Source organism: Aethalodelphis obliquidens, unplaced genomic scaffold (assembly GCF_003676395.1).
Source record: "Aethalodelphis obliquidens isolate GAN/ISIS:26980383/991018 unplaced genomic scaffold, ASM367639v1 scaffold95, whole genome shotgun sequence".
In the NCBI taxonomy this organism is placed as follows: Eukaryota; Metazoa; Chordata; class Mammalia; order Artiodactyla; family Delphinidae; genus Aethalodelphis; species Aethalodelphis obliquidens.
In genome coordinates this window covers 2,784,874-2,809,296 of record NW_020838039.1, presented here as the reverse complement: position 1 = coordinate 2,809,296, position 24,423 = coordinate 2,784,874, and the positions used below count along the sequence as shown (strand labels likewise).

The window sequence follows — 24,423 nt, the reverse complement described above, 5'->3', positions numbered from 1 at the left end:
ATATATGGATTGAAGATGACTATGATACTTTCACTCCAGTGATAATTACATCTTAAGGTTGCTTTTTAAAATTTCACCTTTGGAAAGAATTTTAGATTCACAAATAGGTAAATCGAACATTAAGCCCCGTAAAGGATTAACAAACAGAGTGAAACTTGATCCATGTGGCTGAAAGTCAATATTGAGTTTATTCATTTATCAAATTATACATTTAATAAATTGTTTTGGAGCCCCTTCAATTGCAAGGCTCAATACCAGACTCTCAGAACTGAAGGATTATGAATTAGAACAAATGGCTTCTCCAGTTAGAAATCATGTAACCTTAGTACGGAGAATTTAGTTCATATCTATATAAATGTCTCCAATTGTTTTAATCACATTCTTAGCAATGAGTCTATTATTTCCACTGAGACTCATAGAAAAAAGTTTCTCTAAATCTTCTCCCTGTCTTTTGCTAATTCAGTGAGGAATCAAGATCTATATCCATGGATGAAATTCACAGATGAGAATTTCATATCTGTGATTGGCAGTCGAAGTGAGATTCAGGGGTCAGACACACAGCATCATTGGCAGAGATAGGGAATCAAATGAAAAGTCAGGGGATAATGGCCAGTTGTGCTTATAATTCTCTTTTTTCCCTGCTTTCAGGCAGAAACACACTCCAGTGGCTGTCACTCACTCTCATTACTAGGACAGTTTCTGCTGGGGCTGGGAGTGACACAGCAGGGTATAACTGTCTGAATTGCTAAGCATCCTCCAGGCAAAGACAATAATTAAAATATTCTGATCTCAAAATGGTAATTTTTTACAGGTGGATCAGAAAACAGAATAAATTTTAGTACTGTGCCACGCCAAGCAAAGCATCTTTTTCTTTTGTCATTTATTTATTTCTGCGACTTATATGTCATACAGCCATGCATATGCATGTTAATGTGTGGCAAATTTTCCTACATGCACAGTATACAACTTTAATGTGCATTGTTATATATCAAAGAAAGACAGCCTTCTATAAAAACTCCTGTATATGTGTATTATTGACTAATTGTTCCCAAGCACTCGCTAGCATACTACACTAATTGTATGTCTCTGAGGTCAAATTAAATATAATATGTCCTTTTTGCATTTGTAGATATGGGAGGCAGTTAAATGAGACTGAATTAATATTTACAGAATTTCTCTTTTAGCCTAACATAGTGCTAGTATATTAACTTCATTTCATCTAATTCTCACAAAAATTTATTAGATAGGGATTATTATTTCTAAAGCATGACTAAAGATACTGAGTTTCCAGAAGTTATGTGCTTTCCCAGAAGTTAAACAGCTAATATAATATAGAATTGCAATTTCAGAAGGGTTTTCTCTGATTTCCTGAGCCTATGCTTTTTCAGACATAAATTGCTTAAAGTGATGATTGACCTAGGCTAGACCTAGAGGTGTAAGAAAGTCATTGTTTCCCAAATAGTGATATGTTCTCTTTAAAGTGAGAAGGCTCATCTTGTTTATTCAAGAGATCTGTAAACATTAGGGAACTGATTTGATGGCATCCCTCACCCATGCCACCCCCAAATTCAGTTGTATTGAAATGTAAAACACCAATGCTGGCTATTCAGCTGGTTGGCTTAAAGTTATTTCACTTCTCTGACCTTGCACCTGTTCTGTTAATTTGCATCAATGCTAGAAGAGTTGTATTTCTCAACCTAGGACATTTGTATAAAATTCAGAGATCACAAACTCAAATGCCTAGAGTTTTCAGAGCTTTGTGAATGAGATAGGATGTGAAAGAATAGGAAGTGCGGGGCCTGTTGGAGGCTGCACGCTCCTCACAAAGGAGATTGTTTTTGAGCCCCTTCAGTTGCAACATGCGGTACCTGGCTCTCAGAACTGAAGGGCTGTGAATTAGAACAGTTGGCATCTGTTCTGATCCACTTAAAAACAAACAACGACAATGTCTTAAACAAACAAAACACTTCGGTATGAATTAGTCCAACCCAAGGCTGCAAGTTTACAGCACTTAGTGAAAATTAAATCGTTCATAGATTATTTGAGCACCTTAGCAGTCAGTATAATGCTGAAATATTATCAGAATTCAGTTAAATAATACTTAATGGTCCATTTTCTTAATTATTCCTTCTGTGAACCACACTAGTTTTTTCAAAGAGAATGAAGCAGTGCAGTCACTGATACTTGTTTTCAGAAATGCTCCTTTAAGCATAAAAATGCTTTATAGAACTCCAGCATTTCAAAGTTGATTTTAGAGATTATAAAGGTTTTAAAGTGTATGAGTTGTTTTCGACCAGTGAGGGGGTGGGGAGCGGGGCTGGTAAGAGAAACCAGCAAGCAAGGAGGTACTGCTGGGGTTTCCTAAAGCTAACCCTTAGGTGGCAGGGCCATCTGGGGTGTTAATTTGGCCGTTGAGACTGGCCAGGGTTGTGTCTTCTTCTGTGTGTCCCCCTGAAGGTATGATTTGAGGTAAGAGGCTCCCCTTCCAGGACAGAGCACAGAGGAGGATTGGATTATGAGTTAATACAGGCCTATGGGTTGTTGCTAGGACAAAAAGCTAGGCTTTGTTTGGGGAATGACATTTGTTTGCTGGCTTTCTCTTGGAAACATAAGAGCCTTTCCCTTCTAAGCAGATTTTTTTTTTTTTCCCATGATGAAACCATGGTAAATATTTCTGATTCATTGGGTAGAACCTAGTGCTAGCTGCATTAGGTACAGTTTATGTTTCAGGGATTCACTAGGAGGCTGCTGATGGGGAATCTTCGGCTGAGCACATACTCATGTGTTAATGTTCCTGTCTTCTTACAGGAGGTGATCGAGATCGGATGACAGCAAATCATGAGAGCTACCTCCTTATGGCGAGCACCCAGAATGATATGGAAGACTGGGTCAAGTCCATCCGCCGAGTCATATGGGGACCATTTGGAGGAGGTGAGTGTATTTTAAAATCATGGAAAAACAGAAAGGTAGGCCAAAACTGTTTATCCTTTCCCCCAGCCCGTGTCACTATCAGCACCTACTTTCAAATGGATGAATGTTAAAATAAATAGTAAACTACTAATTTATTTGTAGTCACATATCTAAGTAACTCCTAGAAGTTCAGTTTAGATCAAATATCATTAATAACCAACCTTCTTCCACGAATATTTTGAATTATAAAAAGGGATAATATTTTTCTTTTATCTTGGATGTTCCATTTTACTAATAATACATAGTTATGAGCCTCATATCATAAATGTAGATTAGTGAATAACCTGTAGATACAGGGAAAAAAAACATTTTGACTATTAGTTTTGGAAGAGATTTCAGCCCCCAGATGCTCAGTGGTATCAAAGAGGAGTGGCAAAGCATTGGATGAAAATATGCTGGTAATCAGAGTGACAAAAAAAAAAAAAGCTTTGCAACTTTGCAATCAGGAAAGTATTTGTGGATTTGATAATAAGTTTCTTTTAAAATTGTTAGCTAATACAGTGTAGAGAATATATCATGTGAAGAATAAGCTACATGGTGCTATGAATAGAGCTAAAAGGAAGAAGGAAGGATAAAAGATGTGATCTTTTCTATCAAGTAATATAGAGTGATATAAACAGAAAACATATTTAAAGAAAAATCCAATAAATGGAACCAAATAGATAAGGACCCCAAAATATTCATCTATAACCAACATGTATTTCCAAGAATGTAAAGCCTAGTTATTTTATGTTGATGTAGTTAAAATAAATGATATAAATCAAATTCATATCTATTAAAGCAATTAGAACTTTTATATTTATTTTATATTCTCTTTTGCATATTGTCAGCCCCCTGAATTCAGAAGTGAATTTTTTTTCCCTTAACATATCCGATGTTTCTTAAGCTGACTGACCTCTTTACATTTTAGAATAACTTCAAAAGCTTAGTTTAAAAAGTTGAAAAGTTAAGTTAAACTTAAAATAGTAAAGATTCATGGAAGACATGTTGATATTTTACAAGAGTAGTGGTACATGTCTGCAAACTGCCTGTCCTTTAGCAGGATCTCCTCTTGGGGGAGGGGGAGGTTCCTAACCGGGGTGACCATTCATCCCAGTTTGCCTGGTAACAGTGTAGTTTACTACTGTTGTCCCAGGCTAATTATTGACAGTGCTACCTCTCACTCTCACGGTGTTCTAGTTTGGGTGACAACTTGTATGGTTGCCCTATACATATACTAAAATGGTTAGTAAGTGACTTCAAAATGTTTGAAGAGGCCGGTGGGCTGAGATCCCATCCCAGTGCCTTAGCAGAGGGGTCTTCATCATGACTATTCATGAGAGATACATACTCAGCTGCGAGAGGTCTTCTGCTACCCTCAGGGTCAAGGATTTTTGGGGAAGCCTAAGGATATGTCTTTTCAAATTTCCTGTTTCCCCTCCATTATCAGGTTTCTGAGGCTCCTGAGTTCAGGAAGATTCTTAATATCTGCTGAAAGTGGTACTTTTGTTGAAGGATTATTTCTATCAAGGATTATTTTCTCCCATTCCTCCTCTTCCATCTGTCCTTTTCTCAAGAAAAATTAATGAGATCCAGTTTACTTCACCAAATCAGTGGCCACAGGAGGTCCTATCAGCACAGGAGTATCACAGGTGATCCTAGTGGGATCTATGTGTTAACCTTCAAATTTATGAACCTGGAAGGAATACTCTAGTAGCTGATTGGTTTGTATACTTTATCCTGCAGAATGTGCTTCAGGGATTTTGCAAATGCTGATTCAAATTTACTTTTAAAGAGATATATTTTAGCATAAAGCACTTACAACAGAAACAATACCCTGAAGAATAAATCTTCTCCTGCCCTCTTTGCTTTAATTGAAGAGTTTTAATGAGATTGTAAGGCAAGCTCTTAAAGTACTCATTCAATTTGCAAGAAATCTTTTGTAATTCATCTGATATCGGAATTTCCTAAAGTTGTTAGAGAATACACAACCAAACCGAATGCTGACCCTGATAGAAAATTGCAAACGTCACCCATAATCTCATGTTTCAAATGTTTGTATTAATATAGCCCCTCTATACTTACTGATTGAATTTTAAAGAAATGTTACAAATTTGAGTTGTAAACAATAAATTTATATGACTGAGAAACATTTTATTTATGTATTGGGGTTCCACTTAGTATTTCATTAAAAATAAGTTTTTCACCAATTAAGAATATTTTACTTTATTTTTATTTATTTATTTTTTAACATCTTTATTGGAGTATCATTGCTTTACAATGGTGTGTTAGTTTCTGCTGTATAACAAAGTGAATCAGCTATACATATACATATATCCCCATATCTCCTCCCTCTTGCGTCTCCCTCCCTCCCACCCTCCCTATCCCACCCCTCTAGGTGGGCACAAAGCACTGAGCTGATCTCCCTGTGCTATGCGGCTGCTTCCCACTAGCTATTGATTTTACATTTGGTAGTGTATATATGTCCATGCCATTCTTTCACTTTGTCCCAGCTTACCCTTCCCCCTCCCCAAGAATATTTTAAAACCACTCAGTTAGTTCAGCCTCACATTTTGTAGATTAGGTCATTAAGACCCAGAGAGAATGAATGACTTGCCAAGTGTCATACTGTGAGTAACATAAGTAGGAAGAAAACTCGTGTGTTTTCACTATGAGCTTCTTCCTGCTTTATTGTACAATAGCTGATCTATTACTTCTACTATGGTAGTGAAAAACCCACAATTACAAGTCCGTGCCTTATTGATAGTATATTCTTCAGTATATGAAAAACAAAAGTGTTTAAAAGTTGACAAGTAGGATGAATATAGTTGAGTTCTTCAAAAATATCTGAATTAATACCATCAAGAAAGTGAAAAGACAACCCATTGAATGGGAGGAAAGTATGTCCAGATCATATGTCTGATTTTGGACTTCTACCCATAATATGTAAAGAACTAACAACTCAAAAATAAAGACAAATCAAAATTTTGACCCAATTAGAATCAATTTAAAAATGGGCAAAGAATCTGAATAAACATTTCTGTAAGGAAAATATACAAATGGCCAATAAGCACATGAAAAGATGCTCAGCATTATTAGCCATCAGGGAAATACAAATCAAAAGCACAGTGAGATACCATTTCTTTCATACACACTAGAATTGCTAGAATCAAACAGTTCCGTAATAACAAGTATTGGCAAGGACGTGGAGAAATTGAACCCCGCCCCCCCCATATTGGTAATGGGAATTTAAAATGTAGCTGTTTTAGAAAACAGTCTGACAGTTCCTCAGATGATTAAACATACAGCTACCATATGACCCAACATTTGCACTTTTAGGTATATACCCAAGAGAAATGAAAAATGTATGTCCACACAGAAACTTGCACATCAATATTTATAGCAGCATTATTCCTAAATGCCAATAAGTAGAAACACCCAAATGTCCATCAATGGACAAATAGATACACAGAAAGTGGTATAGTCATACAATGGATTGTTCAGCCATAAAAAGAATGAGGTATTGATGCATGCTACAACGTGAATGAACGTTGAAAACATTGTGCTAGATGGAAGAAGCCAGTCAGAAAAGACTATATATATATATATATATATATATATAGTTCTATTTATAAGAAAGTACAGAACAGAGAAATCCAGAGACAGAAAGTAGATTTGTGATTGCTTAGGACTGGGATGGGAAAATAAGGAGTTTGCAGTGGGTTGGTAGCCAAAACATATGAGATCTTTTTTTAGGTGATAAAATGTTCTAAAATTAACTGTGATGATCATTGCATATATCTGAGTATATTAAAAACTATTGAATTGTACACTTTAAACAGGAGAATTCTATGATATGTGAATTATATCTCAGTAAAGCTGCTAAAAAACTCCTGAATTGTCATAATTGCTTTTCATTAGAGAATACATTTCCCCTTCCTATCTTAGTCATAGAATCCAAGACAGTTAATCCTAAATAAAAACCTATTGGCTTCCAACCTCCTTCCCACTGCTCAAAGATTGTTGTGGTTGTTGATTAAATGGCATCTGTAAAGACATTTGGAAGGTGACTTTTCATCCTGATTTGTCAAGCTCTGTATACCACCTCCGGATACATTTTAAATGTGTTTATTGTAGAGAGGGCATTTCATTGTCTATATTGCAGTTCTACAACCTGTGTTTCTAAATAGTTAAAGTTTTTCATGAGGCACTGAAGCTTATTCAGGTTGCTTATACATGTAAGATATTCCCTCTTTACCATTTCAATATTAGACATTTGATTAAAACATAGGTGACACCTGAGGAATTTGCTTAGTTTTTCAATATTTAGAAATTAAAAACTGTTAAGTGAAATCATAAAATATAGGACTTCGATATTTCTTTTTATGAAAAAAACCAAAGTTACTACAAATACTCAGATGAAGGAGGGGAACCAGGGAAATGCAAAATGTAGACACCCTCTCTTAACAACCAAGCCTGATAACTTAGTTCAGTATTGAATCTAGATACCTCAACTTTCATTTATCTGATTAACCCCCCTGTAAACAGATGCTTCCCTATTAATGATGCTGAGAAGCACATGGTTTCTGCTTAAAAGTCCAATCCAGAAGTTGGGATGTCAAAACATGTATTTAACTTTGGAAACGTTTAGGGTTCTGTTTTTGTTTGTTTGGGTTATTCTTGTCTTTTTCACTGGGCTTCTGTTGGATTGTTTTTGAGGCAATGTATATGGAAGTACCCAGCCCAGGATCTGGGGAGGGTGAAAATTCATTAATTGTTCATTAGATCTGAGGGCATAGCCTAACTTTAGCTGCTAACAAAATCAGGTCCTTCCTGTATATTTCTGTCTCCTTATGAAAAGAGTTGAGTCAGAGACTTACCAAGGCAGTAAAAATACTGAATGTGAATAATCCTCATGATGAGTAATTAGCACATGGGCAAGCAGTGGTTAATTAAGAAGCTGTGTGGTCTTGCCTCTGACACAGACCACTGTGTGATCTGTGGTAAGTGATATTACCCCCTCACCTTTAGGTTCCTCACTTGTGAAATAACGTTGGACAAAACTCTTTTAACTAAGATTCATTCCAACTCCAAAGTCCTGCGATCACATGTGTTCCCTCCATATCAATGCTCAGAGAAGTGATGTTTTCAGTGGGCCAAGGTGCCTCTTGTCCAGCGCTGCCACTGTCTTGGTGGGACTGAGTTATACTTCACAGTTCCTTATTTTCCTAGCAGCCTGCTGTGACACAGAAATCAAAAACAATGGTCGAACCATGGGGCAGAAATAATAATGATTCCCTCAGTGACAAAATTTTACCTATCTGGGCATGCTAGTCAGAGTAATGATGTTTCTAAAGGGAGTATCTTTTTAATACTCTTCACAGCTTTTTTTAATGCTCCTGCTAAATAGCTAGGAAGGTACCCAGAGGCCTTAGGGGTCAGTTGGGGTTAAAGCACTAGCATTCCAAATGTGCTCATGGAACAGCCAGGTGGATGAATGATTAACCCAGTGAGTAAATTGTTCAGTGACTGGGACCAAGGGTGTTGGTAGACATAGGGGCTGGGGTGCAGCGGGTGCATGCACGATCAGGGGAGAAGATGAAAGCAGGATTGGTTCGAAAACCATAGCCAGACAAATACATATGTATAAAAACGTATAAACACACACACATATGAGTTAACTTGTTTTGTGGTTATACCTGCAGAATCTTTGCTGCTAAATTTAAACAGTTTTCTATTTCACACACATATGTTTTAACGATATGCACATTTACATCAGCACTCACAAATAGATTCAGTTGCAAAGTATCTGAAAAAAAAAATCTTGTATAGGAAGAGAATAAATGCAGACAGGAAGGGGCAAAAAGTTGACCCCCTCGGGGCTGGTTTGGGGCTGTTTGGTTTCTGGAGGGACTGAGGCAGCCAGCTGTAAAGGTATGTACAAGACCAGAGCCAGCAGGGGAGTCACTGCAAAGGCAAAGGAAGAAACAAGGAGTTCAGGCGGCCGCGGGGCACTCTCCCTGCTCCCCTCACACTGTTGTGACTGCACCTGCTGCATGTGACCGGTGGGCACTGAAGGCAGCCGCAGCCACAGCGTGGTGACGAGGCAGCTGCAGCCCTGCCAGCTCCCGCCCAGCTCTCTTTGAGAAAAGGGGAGCAGGAACTGGACTAGCGGGGGAGAAACTCCCTGCAGAGCTGCTTCCTACACGGATCCGAGGAGGAGCCTCTCCCGGAACGGGCACTGGACTGTTCTGACGTGGCGATTCCCTCGGGAGCCCCGGGAGTTTGAAGACCGAAGGGAGAAGCCCGCAGAGAGCATCAAAGGCTGAGGGGTGCTATAAAAGGAACAGGGGAGTTCTTTGAAAAGAATCTGTCATGCACCGAAATGCTTTCTGGAGAAGGTGCCATTATCTGCCTCCCCTTTTGCTCAGATAAAAGGAGCCAGCAAGGACAGTACTGAAATATCCCTCAGGGGCCTTTTGGTCATTGTTCCTCTTTCCCCTGCTCACAGCTATTTGCTGACCTTTCCAGAGAATCTCAGTCCCCCCAGTTCCAGCTGAGAAGACAGTTCTTAATAAAAAAAAAAAAAAAAAAAGAAAGAAAAGTCTGCTGTTGGAATGGGAGGTGCCGCTTGCTTGCTGTGGTTCTTTTTGCTGTGACATTTTGGAATGTCTGCAGAAACAAAAAAAGTAATTTAAAAAACCTCAAAAACTCCCGGGATTAGGCAAGAAAAAAGGAACTTTTTTGCCAAAAAGAAGTAAATGAGAGGTGGTAACTTATCCCTGATTCAGGACCTGGATGATCAAAATCTTCAAGTTCTAGGAAACAGCACTTCAACAAATAAACATGAGAAGGAGTAGCTGTGGGATCCCGATATCACAGAGAGACAGGTTTTAAAGGGAGCCAGAAACGGGTTCAGAATTTGGGGGCTGTATGATGCCTGAAGACAGAAGTACTGGGGGGCGCCCCTCAGGTGCCTTGGCGTCTACTCCTTTCATTCCTAAAACTACATACAGAAGAATTAAACGGTGTTTTAGTTTTCGGAAAGGTAGGTACATAATATGTTCATGTCCTTTTAAAATATCTTTCTGATGCTTTAAGGTCAGTTTACGCTCAGATAAAGTGGGAGTTTGGAAGCCAAGAGCTTAAAACTGTACAAGAATGGTTTATGTGTGGTTTTGCTTGTCTGTACTTATTTCTCGAGGTTCCTATTGATCTGTTTATTACTGCCTGTGAATGGGCCAGGTGGGCGGGACTTAAAGAACGGTGGTCCTAAAGGGATCACCTTGACTGCTGGAGAACAAACAAGCTGGCCGGACCATGCCGAGGGGAGGGGCCGAGACTACCTTGGGCTGTTCCCAGACTCAAATCAAGCAGCCATGCTGTTCCCGCCTTGAACTGAGTCCCTCTCAAGTCCCCGTTCAGCGCTCCCATCACATCGGTTTGGTTCTGGCTGCCTGCGCTTGCCTCTCCTCCCCTACTGAGAAAATTGTAATAACCGGATTATCTGTAGTGACCCCTTTTCAGGAGGCTTTGAACCATATTGATTAACACTAATAAGAAATAGGAGTCACCTTGGCTTTCCAAATATATCATAAGGTGGCACTGGAAGAGGGCAAAGATATGAAGGATCAGGAACAAGGGGTGGGAAAATATAAGCTTAGGATCAATAAAAGAAACTAAGTATTTCAGGGCTTCCCTGGTGGCACAGTAGTTGAGAGTCCACCTGCCGATGCAGGGGACACGGGTTCGTGTCCCGGTCTGGGAAGATCCCACCTGCCGCGGAGCGGCTGTGCCCGTGAGCCATGGCCGCTGAGCCTGCGCGTCCGGAGCCTGTGCTCCGCAACGGGAGAGGCCACAGCAGTGAGAAGCCCGCGTACCGCAAAAAAAAAAAAAAAAAAGAAACTAAGTATTTCAGTATTGATTTGTGTAGGGGGAGTTAAAGGGTACAACATAGGTAAAATGAAGTATTTCTATAAAATGTTTCTGTATCAACATACTTTAAAATGGCCTTTTGTTTTAAAATGGGAATAATTAAATCAAATGATTATTTAAATTGGAACTAGGTAATTATAATTTTAAAGTCATGTACTGTAACCTAATAATTTAATCAGGAGCTGACTTGAGTCCCATCTAAGGTTGTTCTTTCTCCCTTTTTTCTTTAATTTGCCACCTATTAATCAACATTCTCTATCTAGTAATCAACAAAAAATAGAAGAGAAGAAAAACCGTATATTTAAAGCAAGATATAGTGGGAACTTTTTAAAAATAAACCTTGCTCCTTCTGAATATTTTCCTTTGAGCAGTTAATATCTGGCTATGATTATTATATATTATAAGTAAGGAATTATCATATATTATAAACAAGGAATTCAGGTGTTACTTTATATTCCTCTCTCATCCACAAAGATAATTAAAGAGAGATATGTGTCTCATGTTTTATAGATCTTTAGAGATTTCATGGTTACTGTAAGATTGCATAATTCATAGAGAAATTGGCAATGAGAGAAACTGAAAAAGGCTAGGGATTAATTGCTTAAAGGACATCCCCTCTTCTGGTTCTCCCACCACTCAGCAACTAAATTGGGTTTATCCAAACATGTAGAGAAGGTCTACTTTTCTAGGTTATTACTGCTCATTTGTAACATGAAATGTTCTGGGGACAATTAATTTATCTTCGAAATGCAGAGCAAAGTGTTTTTTACGTTTTCCACCTTCTCTCCTCCCATATTGGAATATAGCATGTCTTCAAAAACCCTGGCTAACACTGCTGTTCGTAATGTCCTCTTCCCTCTCTCCTTAAATATCAATGAGGGAAGGCAGTGCTGCAAAAAAAAAAAAAAAAGAAGAAGAAAATTCCCATGGGCTGGCAAATGGCAACCAGAGAGTGGGGAACAGCTTCCATCTATCATCTCCTGTGGGCTATTTTTAAACTATTGTCCTTGCCTCTGCAAAGTCTTAGTAATCTGAAGAATGTTCAGCATTTGAGTCAAGGATTAACAGATTTTTATTTTACAAAGTTGCATTCTGGTTACTGTCAGAACCGTAAAGGAGAGGAGGTGCAGGGGGCATTCAGCTGTGTTAAGTTCCCTCTCCCTGCTCAACCACAGTTAGGCAGTGAGGTTCTGGGAAGGAAGGCGCCAGGCTGAGGCTGGGCTGCGAGGCTGTTTCTGTGCCACACTAGCCGTTGTTTTCAGCGGCGGTGTGAAGCCCAGGGTGTTAGATCTTTATTCAAGGTCCTGCACTGAAAAGAATGAACTTTTCTTTCAATCCCGGGTTCCCAAACCATGCTACCTTAAGAAGAGAGTGTCGTTTTGTGCTTTGTTTAATCCCCTGGGTACTCCAGGAGTTCCATAAGTGGACAGGGGTTTCTGAGTTCCTCTCCCAAGCCTGTTGGAGAGCATCCACTGAAGTCCTTTCAATGAAAGCAAAAGGGAGGGTGCAAGAAGCATGGAAAAGCACCAAGAAGTGCAAAATGGTAATGCGTCTGCTTTTCCTGATCCACATTTAAAACATTTTTTACTACTGTTATGGGTCGGCTGACAGAAGAGGCAGCTCAGCACTTCAGAATGGCCCTCAGAATGAAGAGGGGAGCTCAGTTAAAGTTTCCAGAGGCCTGGTGGGATTGCAGCTTGCATGCTGTGCCTGTTGGAACTCACTGCTCTGAGTTCCTTTCTCTTACAGACCTCTTCTGTCCTTTACTGCCCTCTGTTTCTTTGTTTAGCTACTAATAAAGGTCTCTGGACATGTTTTCTCAGTGGTTTTAAAAATCTATGCACTGTGAACCATCTATTAGGTGGGGAGAGTGGTGCTTTGGATTTATGTTCTGGTGAGATAAAGATTACAATGTGTTCTTTACCCTTTGGATTTTGAAACTATATATTTTTTACCTCCATAAGACTATTATGTAATATACAGAGCCGAATCAATCTCTTGATTACTTGGAACACTTTGGGTCCTGATGTCAGTGTTAATTTCTAGTCAGAATGGTCTGGCTGGTTTAAGATTGTTGTGATCACAGAACATACTAAAGTAAAATTTTAAACCCTAACTTTATCTTGTCTTTTTCCTGAGTCGTGCTCTTCTTGGAGATAAAGAATCATTAATTCCCCAGTGCTTTTTTTTTTCCCCCTAGACAGTAACTTAGTGGTCATGCCCCATTGCTTCTTCCTTCTTTATATACTTTCACCTCCATTTCTATTTCCATCACCTTAGTTGTCTGTGCCTTTATGGCTTTATGCACACAAGGTACTTTGACCTTAGAAGTGGCTCTTCAAGACAGGATCCATCCTCACCTCTTTTCACCCCCAACATTGTTCACAAATTCCTGCAGCACAGTTCATTTGTAAAGCGTCGTCCAGTTGGTATTCCTGAAACAGTACTAACAAGCAATGTTCCACGGCTTAGTAATTTTTCATGAGTCCCTATTGCTCCCAAGAGGATGTCCCATTTCTTGCAACTGTCAAGGGCTTCTAAATAATTCCAACTATTTCCAATTCCCCAGACTATCCCCTCTTCCTCCCTGAACCCATCTCCTGTAATACCTCTTTGCTCTGTTCAGTGCACCCTCCGCAGTGAAGCTCTCTCTCCTCTGCAGTCTGTCCACACTCTACACTGTCTTCAAGTCATTGTTGGCTCTCAATTCTTCATCAAGCCTTCTCTGTTCACCTGTTATACTCTTTACTCTATAGCCCCTATATTTCTTATATGCTGCCACCTGGTCACCTTATCTTCATAGCTATTTTCAAGTGCTTTTATGCACATTTGTGATAAGAAATATATATTTGTATTTGTTTATTTCTTCTCAAAGTTAAGAATGGCAATAGGTCTATTCAATCCAGGATTCAAGATCTATTGCAGGCTGGTGAAGTATAGTATTATTACTTATCTTTTTCTGCTAGTTCAGAGACAGTAGTGAATTAAAATAGAATATCTTTACAGAGGTGGTGGATAACACCAGCATTTTCTTTAAAGTAATTTAAAGTATTCTGATCTGTCCTCAGAACCTATTTTTCCCTGTATATGCAGATGGTATGTTTATAAGTGAAAATGTTAATACATTAAGTGATGGTTAACCTTAAAGCATAAAAAAGTTAATGTTGTATATGTTGTAGTCACATTTATCAAAATTGATTTGTCCAACAGAATGCTACTATCCAAATCCATATAATTTTAAATGGTGCTCTAAATGAGTAGCTCATTAATTCACATGTCAAAGTTTTACAGAGCATCTACTAAGTGATTTTGGGGGTGAGAAGGCAAACAAAACAAGTTTCCTGGAATCTATGAGTTCACAGATTCCTTGAAGATAAAGAAACATATAAAATAAGTAATTACTTAATCTGTAATAAGCACTACAAAAAATTATATACGAAGTCTGAGGAGTTTATGAATAAAAGACTCACCATGGACTTATCTGGAAAGGCAGTGATTCATCTGAACTACATGAAATCAGATTTAGTCTTTGGAAGTTTATGGAAAGACATTTTCTCTTACATGATCCTAAAAGAGTAGTCAGCATCCCTATGGGAAAAAAAATATCTGAATTGAATTAACATAACATAGTGGAAAAGGAAGGCTTTTAGAGTCATATAGACCTGTGTTTATACCCCAGATCTACCACTTTCTAGATATGTGACTTCAAGTCACCTAGCATCTCTGAGTCTATTTGTAGAAGGGAGATGTCCTTGCGGAATATTTGTGAGTGTCAAATAAGAAAATACATGTAAATTGCATGGCTTGGTACCTGGATGTAAATGGTGAGTATAATTACTCTGCTGGTCTAAGACCAATGCTATTGGGTCACTATTATCACATTATTACACTTGCTTATTTTTTTCAAGCCTTTATTTTTCTCCAGTCTGACTACAAGGAGAGTCAAGATTTTACCATATATTCATTGGTTATTATAGATTCTGAGCTTCTTGAATTAAGTTTTCTATCCATAGAAGATTTGTTGGCTGCTTAGAAAGTGCTAGTAACAAACTGAAGTAAGCTTTGGCTGTCTTTGTTTCTTAGTTCTGTACTAAATTGGATGTCTTTTATTTTTATTTGTCCATTTACCATGGGCAAATGTTCATTTTTAATTGAATATTATTACAATCCTGGTGACACCGCGACTTATTCTGTTAGCAGGGTTGTAGTAAGCAGAAGGATAAGTAAAAGCAAATTCTCTATATGACTTAGCATGTAATCTATGGCATGGAAGGGACAGGGAACTCTGAAAAATAACTGATAATAGAAAATTTAAGTAGTAACCGAGAAGTTATCTAACTTCTGCCTTTTTCATCAACAAATCAAAGACTTTTTTGTTTTCACGTTTTTATAGGAATCAGTGCCACAACCTGAGAAGTCTTGATAAGTTTCATTTTACCTTGGAGTTAGTCATTTATTTCCTCTAATTGAGGAGATGAAGTATTTTATTTTAATGCATGCATTAATTCTACAAATGTTTATGGAACGCTCAATCCTTACCCACTTTTGTGTTAAGTTCCAGGGAGCAAGAGAGTTTACCTATGTGTCTTAATCCATTCAGGCTGCTATAACAAAATGCCACAGACTGGGTAGCTTCTAAACAACAGGAATTTATTTCTCATGGTTCTGGAGGTTGACTGAGACTGAGATCAGGCCAGCATGGTTGGGATCTGGTGAGAGCCCTCTTCTGGGTTGCAGACTGTCTACTTCTTGTTGTATTCGCAAGGGGCTGAAAGGGAAAGAGTGAGAGAGCTCTCTGGGGTCCCTTTTATGAAGATACTAATCCCACTCATGAGGGCCCTGCCCTCATGACCTAATCACCTCTCAAAGTCCCTACCTCCTAAAACCATTACCATAGGCATTAGATTTTCAACATAGGAGTTTGGAAGGGACACAAACATTCAGATCGTGACACTATGGTAGACGGAGTATGAGCCTTGGAGTCTTTCATGTTCCCAGTTCAGTCCTTATGTCTGCAGTACTTTTGGAAATTTACCTAAACCTCCTTTAAGTTTATAGGATAAATATACAGTATAAATTGTTATCCAATATCATTTAGAACAATAATAATAAATGTAAAATAATCATTTTATTATAATAATTGTGAAAGTACAATCTTCTTTTGACTGGTGAGGGACTAGTCCAGTATGGGTAGGCATCTAAATAAACAATTACAAAGCAATATGTTAAGAAAGCAAAGAAGAAAATAGCAAATTTTGTGTCTGGGATGGGGGTGAGGGAATGTTAGTAAGGACTTAACATAGGAGAGGATGCGAGTTGAATCTTGCAGGATAAGTTTTCCTAGGCTGGCTCATGACAGCAGGACCTACCTTCTAGAAGGAGACGTGAAGATGTAATAAGTCATAATACATATAGGAAACAACAAATAGTTCCTTATAGTTATGGAGTATGTTGTTTGTGAGGAAGCAGCAGTAATGAGCATGGATATGGCACAGTGCCTGGCACAGAAAGGGTGCTACCTAAACATTTGTACTTTGAATAGTGGATGAAGAGGCAGAGATCAGATTGTGGAGAATTTGTATTTCATGAAAAAGAGTTTGGTTGGCCAGGGGGCACCATGGGAAGAAATGAAGCAAAAGAGAGGCATAATCTGATTTAAATATTATTAAGATCACTGTGGCAGCCCTTGCCTGGTTTGGGAACCCAGCTCTATAAAAGTCATTTAAGAAATATTGAGGATCGAGATTGAAAAGAGTATTCTTGAAGGAAAGAATTACGTAAGGTGTGAGAAGTGTCAGGAAGAAGAGTGAGATTGATAGATTTAAAGGGAGTGAGCCATAAAGTAATGCAAAAAATAAATTTGGCTGTCAGTGATTTGGCAACTAGGTAGTTATTGGTAATTATAGAAAAAGCTCTTTTAGTGGAATGACGGTGTCAGAGGCCACATTGTAACAGGTTGACAAGAAGATAGAAAGTGATGAAATGGAGCCAGAGTTATACTTAGTTGGAAATCAAGGAGCAGAGTGAATAAAGGGACAAGGCACAGAGAGTACAAAGATGTTTAGTTTGTATTTATTTATCTTTTAGGATGGGTAGAATTTGAGTATATTTTTTAGATCACACTGAAAAACATCACAGGCTGCCTCTAGCTATTGAGTATATAAATCACACATAAAGGAGAAACCTCACAAATCCAGAAGATATCTAGATTTTCTTTATATTTTTTTCTCTCTCCTGTCTCTCCCTCCAGTTGAAACAGCCTCCCACAGATATAATAAAATTACCTGTGCAATTTACTTTCTCAGTCTAGTGGAAAGTCACTTCCTGAGTGATGCTTCATGACACCATCAATGTACTTCCAGGGGAAATATGCAGAAATTCCAAGGATGGTTTTGTTAGGGAATGTGAAACCTCTCTGAGAATTTAAATGGACATAGCTGGAACTGTTTACAAGACTCACACCACAGGGAATATTCTTGTTAATAATCTACTAATCAATGTGTCCTTTTCTCCATGCTGCTAGCTGGGGATAGATCATGACCTTGTGCTTTTTTGTTAATTTTAAAATTGGAAGTTTCACTGCTCCCTCAAAGAAAATTCTGACTAAAGCAGCTTTTAAAAAAGAATTCCCCCTACCTTTCTGTACAAAAAAACATTCTCACACAGGAAGTTAACTCACCATCTACCTTTGTAAGTCAGAGATGTTTGGGACATTCTATTTCCAATGCTACAGAATGGGAAGTATACATCTAATCATTACCTAATTCTTTGCAAGACCAGATAAACAGCAGAAAATTACTATTTTTCCCACAGGAATTTCTAAGTATGTGTACATACTGTCTACATTTTTTAAACTCTTTTACATATTTTGTTGCTAAATAGGCATAGCTCTTTATATTAAGGAAATCATTTTGTTGCGCAAGATGCTGAGTTTTTTCCTTCTCCTTTTTTTTTCCCGACTTCCCTCCAAATTTGCCATTTTCTCAACAGAAATCACCACTTCTAGTGTGATGACAGGAATTGAGGTCAGAAAACTAGTAAGAGACGTGTTTCTTCCTCTGTAACTCAATTTTCAGCCATTATACCCACTAGGCAGTATTGTATAATACACAAACAGAGGCTCTGAAATTCAACAGCCTTGATCAAATCCTGGCAACATCTTTTACCAGCCCTGTGACATTCAGCAAGTTACTTAATCACTCTATACTTCCATCTCGTCCTCAGTAAAATGGTGGTACCCACCTCATAGAATGCTGAGAGTTTTAAATGAGAGAAATGCAGGTAAACTTCTAGTACCCATGCCTGGCATACATAAATACATCCTAACTATTACCATTTTTTAGAGCACAAAAAGGATATGCTATTTTCTTCACTTTTTGAATGTATTAATATTTTAAATTACTAGGAAATGAGAACACATAATAATTGGGATTAAATAAAGTGGAAGAGGACAGGTATTCAGGAACTAGCAAAGATTTTTAAGCCTGACTAAATCTGGATATGGACGTCCATTCTGCCACTTGGTGCTGTGTAACTAACCTTAGGTGATTTATTTAATATCTCTGAGCCCAATTTCCTAAGGTATAAAATAGCTACCTTGTGTATTTATTATGGAAACAAGAGAATATATGTCAAGGACTTAGTGCATATTAGGTACCTAATACATGAAAGGATGTTAGGGCTTTTGGCTTTTAGTTTCTTACTATACCTGTTAAGAAAATTCTTATCATATAGGCAAGCCTATATGTAACAAGGGGAGAAAAAAAAAAAAAAACGGAGTGCCCATCTAAAGCAAAAATTACTGTGTCCTTTATCACATCCTTGAGTTTTGGGGAAAAAAAAAATCCTGAGAGTTTTAAGAAAAGAATGTTTGTTTTTCATTACTGCATAAAACCAAATTTTGGAAGTTTGGTTCTCATTTGTAGCGCTCATAGAGGTTGAACTGGAACATCTTTAGTAGATTTTCTGCTGGATTTAGGGAGAAACCTTATGTAATGTATCAGTCCAAAAGAATAAGTAAAAAATCAGATATGTAAGATTTATTCCCAAATGTTAACATTATGTTTTTTGGTTTTTGGTTTTTGGTTTTTTTTGCGGTACACGGGCCTCTCACTGTTGTGGCCTCTCCCGTTGCTGAGCACAGGCTCCGGACGGGCAGGCTCAGCGACCATGGCTCACGGGCCCAGCCGCTCCACGGCATGCGGGATCTTCTCGGACCGGGGCACGAACCCACGTCCCCTGCATTGGCAGGCGGACTCTCAACCACTGCGCCACCAGGGAAGCCCAACATTATGTTTTAATATAATTTATAAGTGCCTCTGAAAGGCTATCTCCTCAATTTTGGCAGGATAGAACCAAACATCCCAGGCAAATAAGCATCAAAGAACTTCAGGGGAAAAGATACGGTATTCTTCATTCATAACCAATTTTCAAGCTTTGTTATTAAAATACTAGAAGAGCTTCAAAATCATTATCACCACTTCATACAGAAATGAGCATTGTTGCAAATAACCGAAAACCCAGTGAATGGTGACTTATACAGGGGCTTATTTTTCTCACATTGAAAAAAAATCTCCAAGGAGTTGCTGCTGGTATTGGGTCAGTGGTTCAGTGATTTCAGCCCTGTTATCTCTGTGAATCTTTCAGCCTTTCCCTCGTGGCTGTTGCCTAATGGTCAAAAGATGACTGTTAGTCACAGGTAGCATGTCCAAGTTCAAGATGGAAAAAGTCATGATTGGCAATTCCAGCTATATCTTTCTCTTTCATCAAGATAAACAAGTCTTCCTAGAGACTCCAGAAGACTCTTGGGAAGTAGGAGAAGTATTTAATTTTCCAGCCACGAAAATAAAAATAACAAGAGAAAATAGGGGTGTGAATATCTGTTGAGTTAGGGGAAAGTGTTTAACACACCGTTATAGAGAAACTGCTTGTTCCAAAGTCTACAAACTAAGCTAATTTCTAATTCTGTTTTATATGCATTTGACTATTAATAACAGGTAACTCAATCTTTTTTCCTAGAAGGAATATATGGATACCATTAGTGCCAGATTTGATACCTGGTGTACAATAATTTGGTTTGTTGTTGTATTATTGTTTCTACTTAGGCTAAGAATATTCTCTTTGGTAGCAAGTGTTTATTGCTTGGAATGTGATGGTTTTGCATTACTGAATCCATACATAAATTATTTTACATATAGGGAGGTAAAGCATATGTTCTTACTATTAAATTCTGAACCTGATGTTTTTGAAATATTCCCCAAACATTCTGGAGTCTTACATAGTTTCAACATGGGACACTCATTTTTCTTCCCCTTTTATGAAAATCATAAGATCATTAAAGCCACCCCGTCTGGAAACATTGGAATCACATTTGCTTTGGCTCTTTTTCTCCCTCTTTTCTCATTGGTTGATCATTTTTCCAAATTACCAACTGATAATAATATATTTTAGAGGCATTGTTTCTTTTTTTTTTTTTTTTTGTGCGGGGTACGCGGGTGTCTCACTGTTGTGGCCTCTCCCGTTGTGGAGCACAGGCTCCGGACGCGCAGGCTCAGCGACCATGGCTCACGGGCCCAGCCGCTCTGCGGCATGTGGGATCTTCCCGGACCGGGGCATGAACCCGTGCCCCCTGCATCGGCAGACGGACTCTCAACCACGGCGCCACCAGGGAAGCCCCGAGGCACTGTTTCTTAATCAGTGGGGTACCAAATGCATGCACCAAGAAATGCATCATTTGTAGGTAATTAAAAATCATTAAAAATCATTGATAAAACTGATCAAAATTGTTTTGATTTTTATTACCCCCATGTGCTGACAATTCTAGGCAATGTGTAATCATATATGCCTCCCTGTTAGGACAAACCACCACGACCCTGTCTCCTCACTTTTAGTATGCACTGCTTCGTATTTCCAATACTTCTCTTTCCAATAAATTAATAGTTTAATATTTTAAAGAGCCAACACTGTCTGAAATATTTTATATGGATGAAAATTCTGCATTTTTTTCATGGTTTTATCCCTTTGATTATAATCATGGCATCATCTCTTGATTGAAAAAAAAGGGTGAACAGAGACATGAATAATATTTAAACTAAATGAAAATTGGACATAAATTTACACTTGTAACAGAAGTAGAATTTGACTATTATCTACAGAATATTTCTGTTTTTAAGTTTTTGGATATGTTTTTTCCCAAAAGGAAAAAATAAAAGAAAACCCAAAACTGAAATTATGTTTATTGCAATATTTCTTATTTCAAAGTGGATATCTCAAACTCCGTATTTCCATTTCAGTTTTGGGCTAAATATGGAATACAGGGGGAAAGGACAGCACAAGGTAAACACTTTTCATTTGAAGAATTGTACATAATGAATTTAATTCTGTAATAATGTTAAGTACCAGACGTGAAATGCTTGCTAGCATTCCAATCTTTCTTTTTCCTTTACATTGAGTTTTAAAAGAAAGCAAACAAAGTGAGAAAAGATGAATTTCTCAAATTCATTGTGATCCTTTATTTCTCCAGGCATTTTTGGACAGAAACTGGAAGATACTGTCCGTTATGAGAAGAGATACGGACACCGTCTGGCTCCAATGTTGGTGGAGCAGTGCGTGGACTTTATCCGACAAAGGGGGCTGAAGGAAGAGGGTCTCTTCCGACTGCCGGGCCAGGCTAACCTTGTCAAGGAGCTGCAGGATGCCTTTGACTGTGGAGAGAAGCCATCCTTTGACAGGTAGATTTCAAGTTTTCACTAACCATCCTTCACTGAGACACTCAAACTCAACCAAAAGGTTGCAGTAAACTGAGATGACATAATCTTAATTGATGTTGTAACAGTTTAGAAGATGGATTATATGGCCTCACAAAGATGGATTGTTTTTAAGTTACAGAGTCAAAAATTTGATACTTTAGATGTCTTTCTCTGCCATACTCCCCCCCCCCACCTTAAAATATTATTATTTATTCTTTTCCTTTGGCCCTAAATTAAAACTGTATTAAACTTTTACATTGGAAAAGTAAATTTTCAGAATAGGAGTCTTCTCTTGTTTGATGTTTCTTTGAATTCTTTCAGCTAAGGGATATTAAAAGTGTTGATAAACAGAGATTGGGATATTGGCAATGTAATTAAAAGCATTACATTTTTAAATATATAGCTCCATCTTAATCTAAAATAGATTTGCAAAGAAACAAGGAGAAGTATATAGTATGGTGAAATTCAGGAAATAATGGAAGTTGCAGAGAAGAATGCATAAAGCATCCATAACTCCACTAACTGAGTTGAACACTGATAATATTTTGTAAATTACCTCTTCCTGTTCAATTTTTTTAATTCAGTAGAAAAATATAGTCATTTATCCTAATATTATTAACTCAACATTTGTAGCAGGGCTTTTTTCATATCGAGTTGAAAAATGCCCTTTTATTCCAGCATATTCTAACTTAACATCTGATCATTGCCAACCTCTGTAAGCATAATTTTTAATAACTATTTCACTCTATAGGTATATTGTTCATAATTGCTTCAATAAATTTGGACATTTAAGTCGTGACTTTATTACTATTACAAGTAATGTTGTAGTGAGTACACAATTGATATAAATATTTTCTATTTTTGGAATATTTTTTCAGGAGAGATTCTCAGTATTGGACTTGTGGATAAGAATAGTTTTGATACTTGAAAATTGCCTGCTTAAGTAGTATTTCTCTTTGAAAGTATAGAATTATCGTGTGGATAGACAGATCTACAGGACAGATAGACAAGAAGACTCTTGAATACATGATATGAGATAAAGGAAGCATCATTGAGAGTATGGGCTTGTTCCAATCCAAAAAATTCATGGTAACTCATTTGATGCCCCTTTACTGGTCACATTAACAAAACCCCGAACAGTGATACAATCATGCTGGCAAGGTGTGTTGAGGTAGGTGCCCTGATGGTGAGAGTACAGATCATCATAGTCTTTCTAAAGAAATTTGGTAATGTATTTCAAGACCCTTTAAGCAGGAAAGTCCAGTCCTAGAAAAAAACAGATATGTGGAAAAAAATGAAGCACAAAGTTGCTTATTACAATTTCCATAATAGTGAAGAATGAACTCCAATCTATTATCTCTAGCAATAGACTGTGGTTAATATAATATAATAAAATGTTATTCACTTATTAAAATTTTGGGAAAATGCTGATTAGATAATAAGTAGAAAAATTAGACAGGATAAATTAATTGATCAAAATGCCACCTTTTTACAAAAAGTGTCACAGTTTATGAAGATTCATAAATTCCCTCTGAGAGAGAAAAATTAAATGTGGTGGTAAAGAAATGAATTCAAACCTAGGGTCAGAGAACAAATTTCAAAAATGCAGATATATTTTTGGTTGGGGAGCCACATGTCTTATTCTATACTTTGGAAAAAAAAAAAAAAAAGATCCGCAGCTCCATAGTTCAGGCCTGTCCGCAAGATATAAACAATGGTTTATCTAGGAGAAATGTAATTTTTTGTTCCAAAATTAGAAAAAAGTTTGTCAATGGAATCCTCAAAATAAAATATCAGATTATGGGATAAACAACATCCTATACAATGAACTCATGTGACATTGATAAATTTCAGTGGCCTTTTTCTTTACATTTATGTATGGCCTAAATATATGCAGATGACCTTAATAGCAAAATTTATCTATTAAAAGTTCTTTTGACACAGGCATTTAAAATTTGGTTCTTTTAACAGCTCTTTGCTAATATGTGCAATTTAGGGGGATATTTTATATATTTAAGGATACTTGTGAAAGATGTGCCCTGTAAGCAAAATTATTCCTCTGTAACTATAGGCTGACAATGAACTTTATATAAAATGTGATCCCAGTTAAGAAAAATGTATTTTTTTGTATAAAAATGGATCAGTTCATAGAGACTAAAGAAAATATAACAAAAGATAAACATTAATTTTGTGGAATAATGAATGACCTTCTCCCCTTTTTTATACTGTAAATTCAGTAACTATACATTACTTTTTTTTTTTTTTTTTGCGGTACGTGGGCCTCTCACTGCTGTGGCCCCTCCCGCTGCGGAGCACAGGCTCCGGACGCGCAGGTTCAGTGGCCACGGCTCACGGGCCCAGCCGCTCCGCGGCATGTGGGATCTTCCCGGACCGGGGCACGAACCCGTGTCCCCTGCATTGGCAGGCAGACTCTCAACCACTGCGCCACCAGGGAAGCCCTGCATTACTTTTATAATCAGAAATTTAATGAGAAAGATCTTTAATTAATTTCATGCTGCACAAAAATTTCCTTATCTTTTGATAATTTCTGAAGTGTAACTACAGAAACTCCCCATTTACTAGAAAATCTGTAAAAGAGAGTTACAGAGAGTATTTCAGCATCAGAAACAATATGGTAACATTGCTAGTATGCTTTGAGAAAAAGGAGTGTCATTTGTTTCCTCAGTCATTCACTGGTTCAGGTTTCTACACTGGTGTATTAAACCACCCCAAAACTGTGTGGCATAAGCAATAACAACCAATCATTTGTTTATAAATCAGCAATTTAGGC

At 37.7% G+C, this 24,423-nt stretch overlaps 1 protein-coding gene across 3 annotated transcripts in view; it reads left to right on the top strand.

The window, feature by feature from the left end:
- Positions 1 to 24,423, top strand: part of ARHGAP24 (Rho GTPase activating protein 24) — a 506,772-nt gene that overhangs the window by 435,857 nt on the left and 46,492 nt on the right. For 2 of the 3 annotated variants that reach the window (XM_027095828.1, XM_027095829.1), the window contains 2 exons: positions 2,809 to 2,931; positions 21,407 to 21,614. In XM_027095828.1, coding sequence (XP_026951629.1) covers positions 2,809 to 2,931; positions 21,407 to 21,614 — 331 coding nt within the window. Of the gene's footprint in view, positions 1 to 2,808; positions 2,932 to 9,595; positions 9,998 to 21,406; positions 21,615 to 24,423 lie in introns of those variants that run through there. The other variant, XM_027095830.1, reaches the window with a different exon arrangement.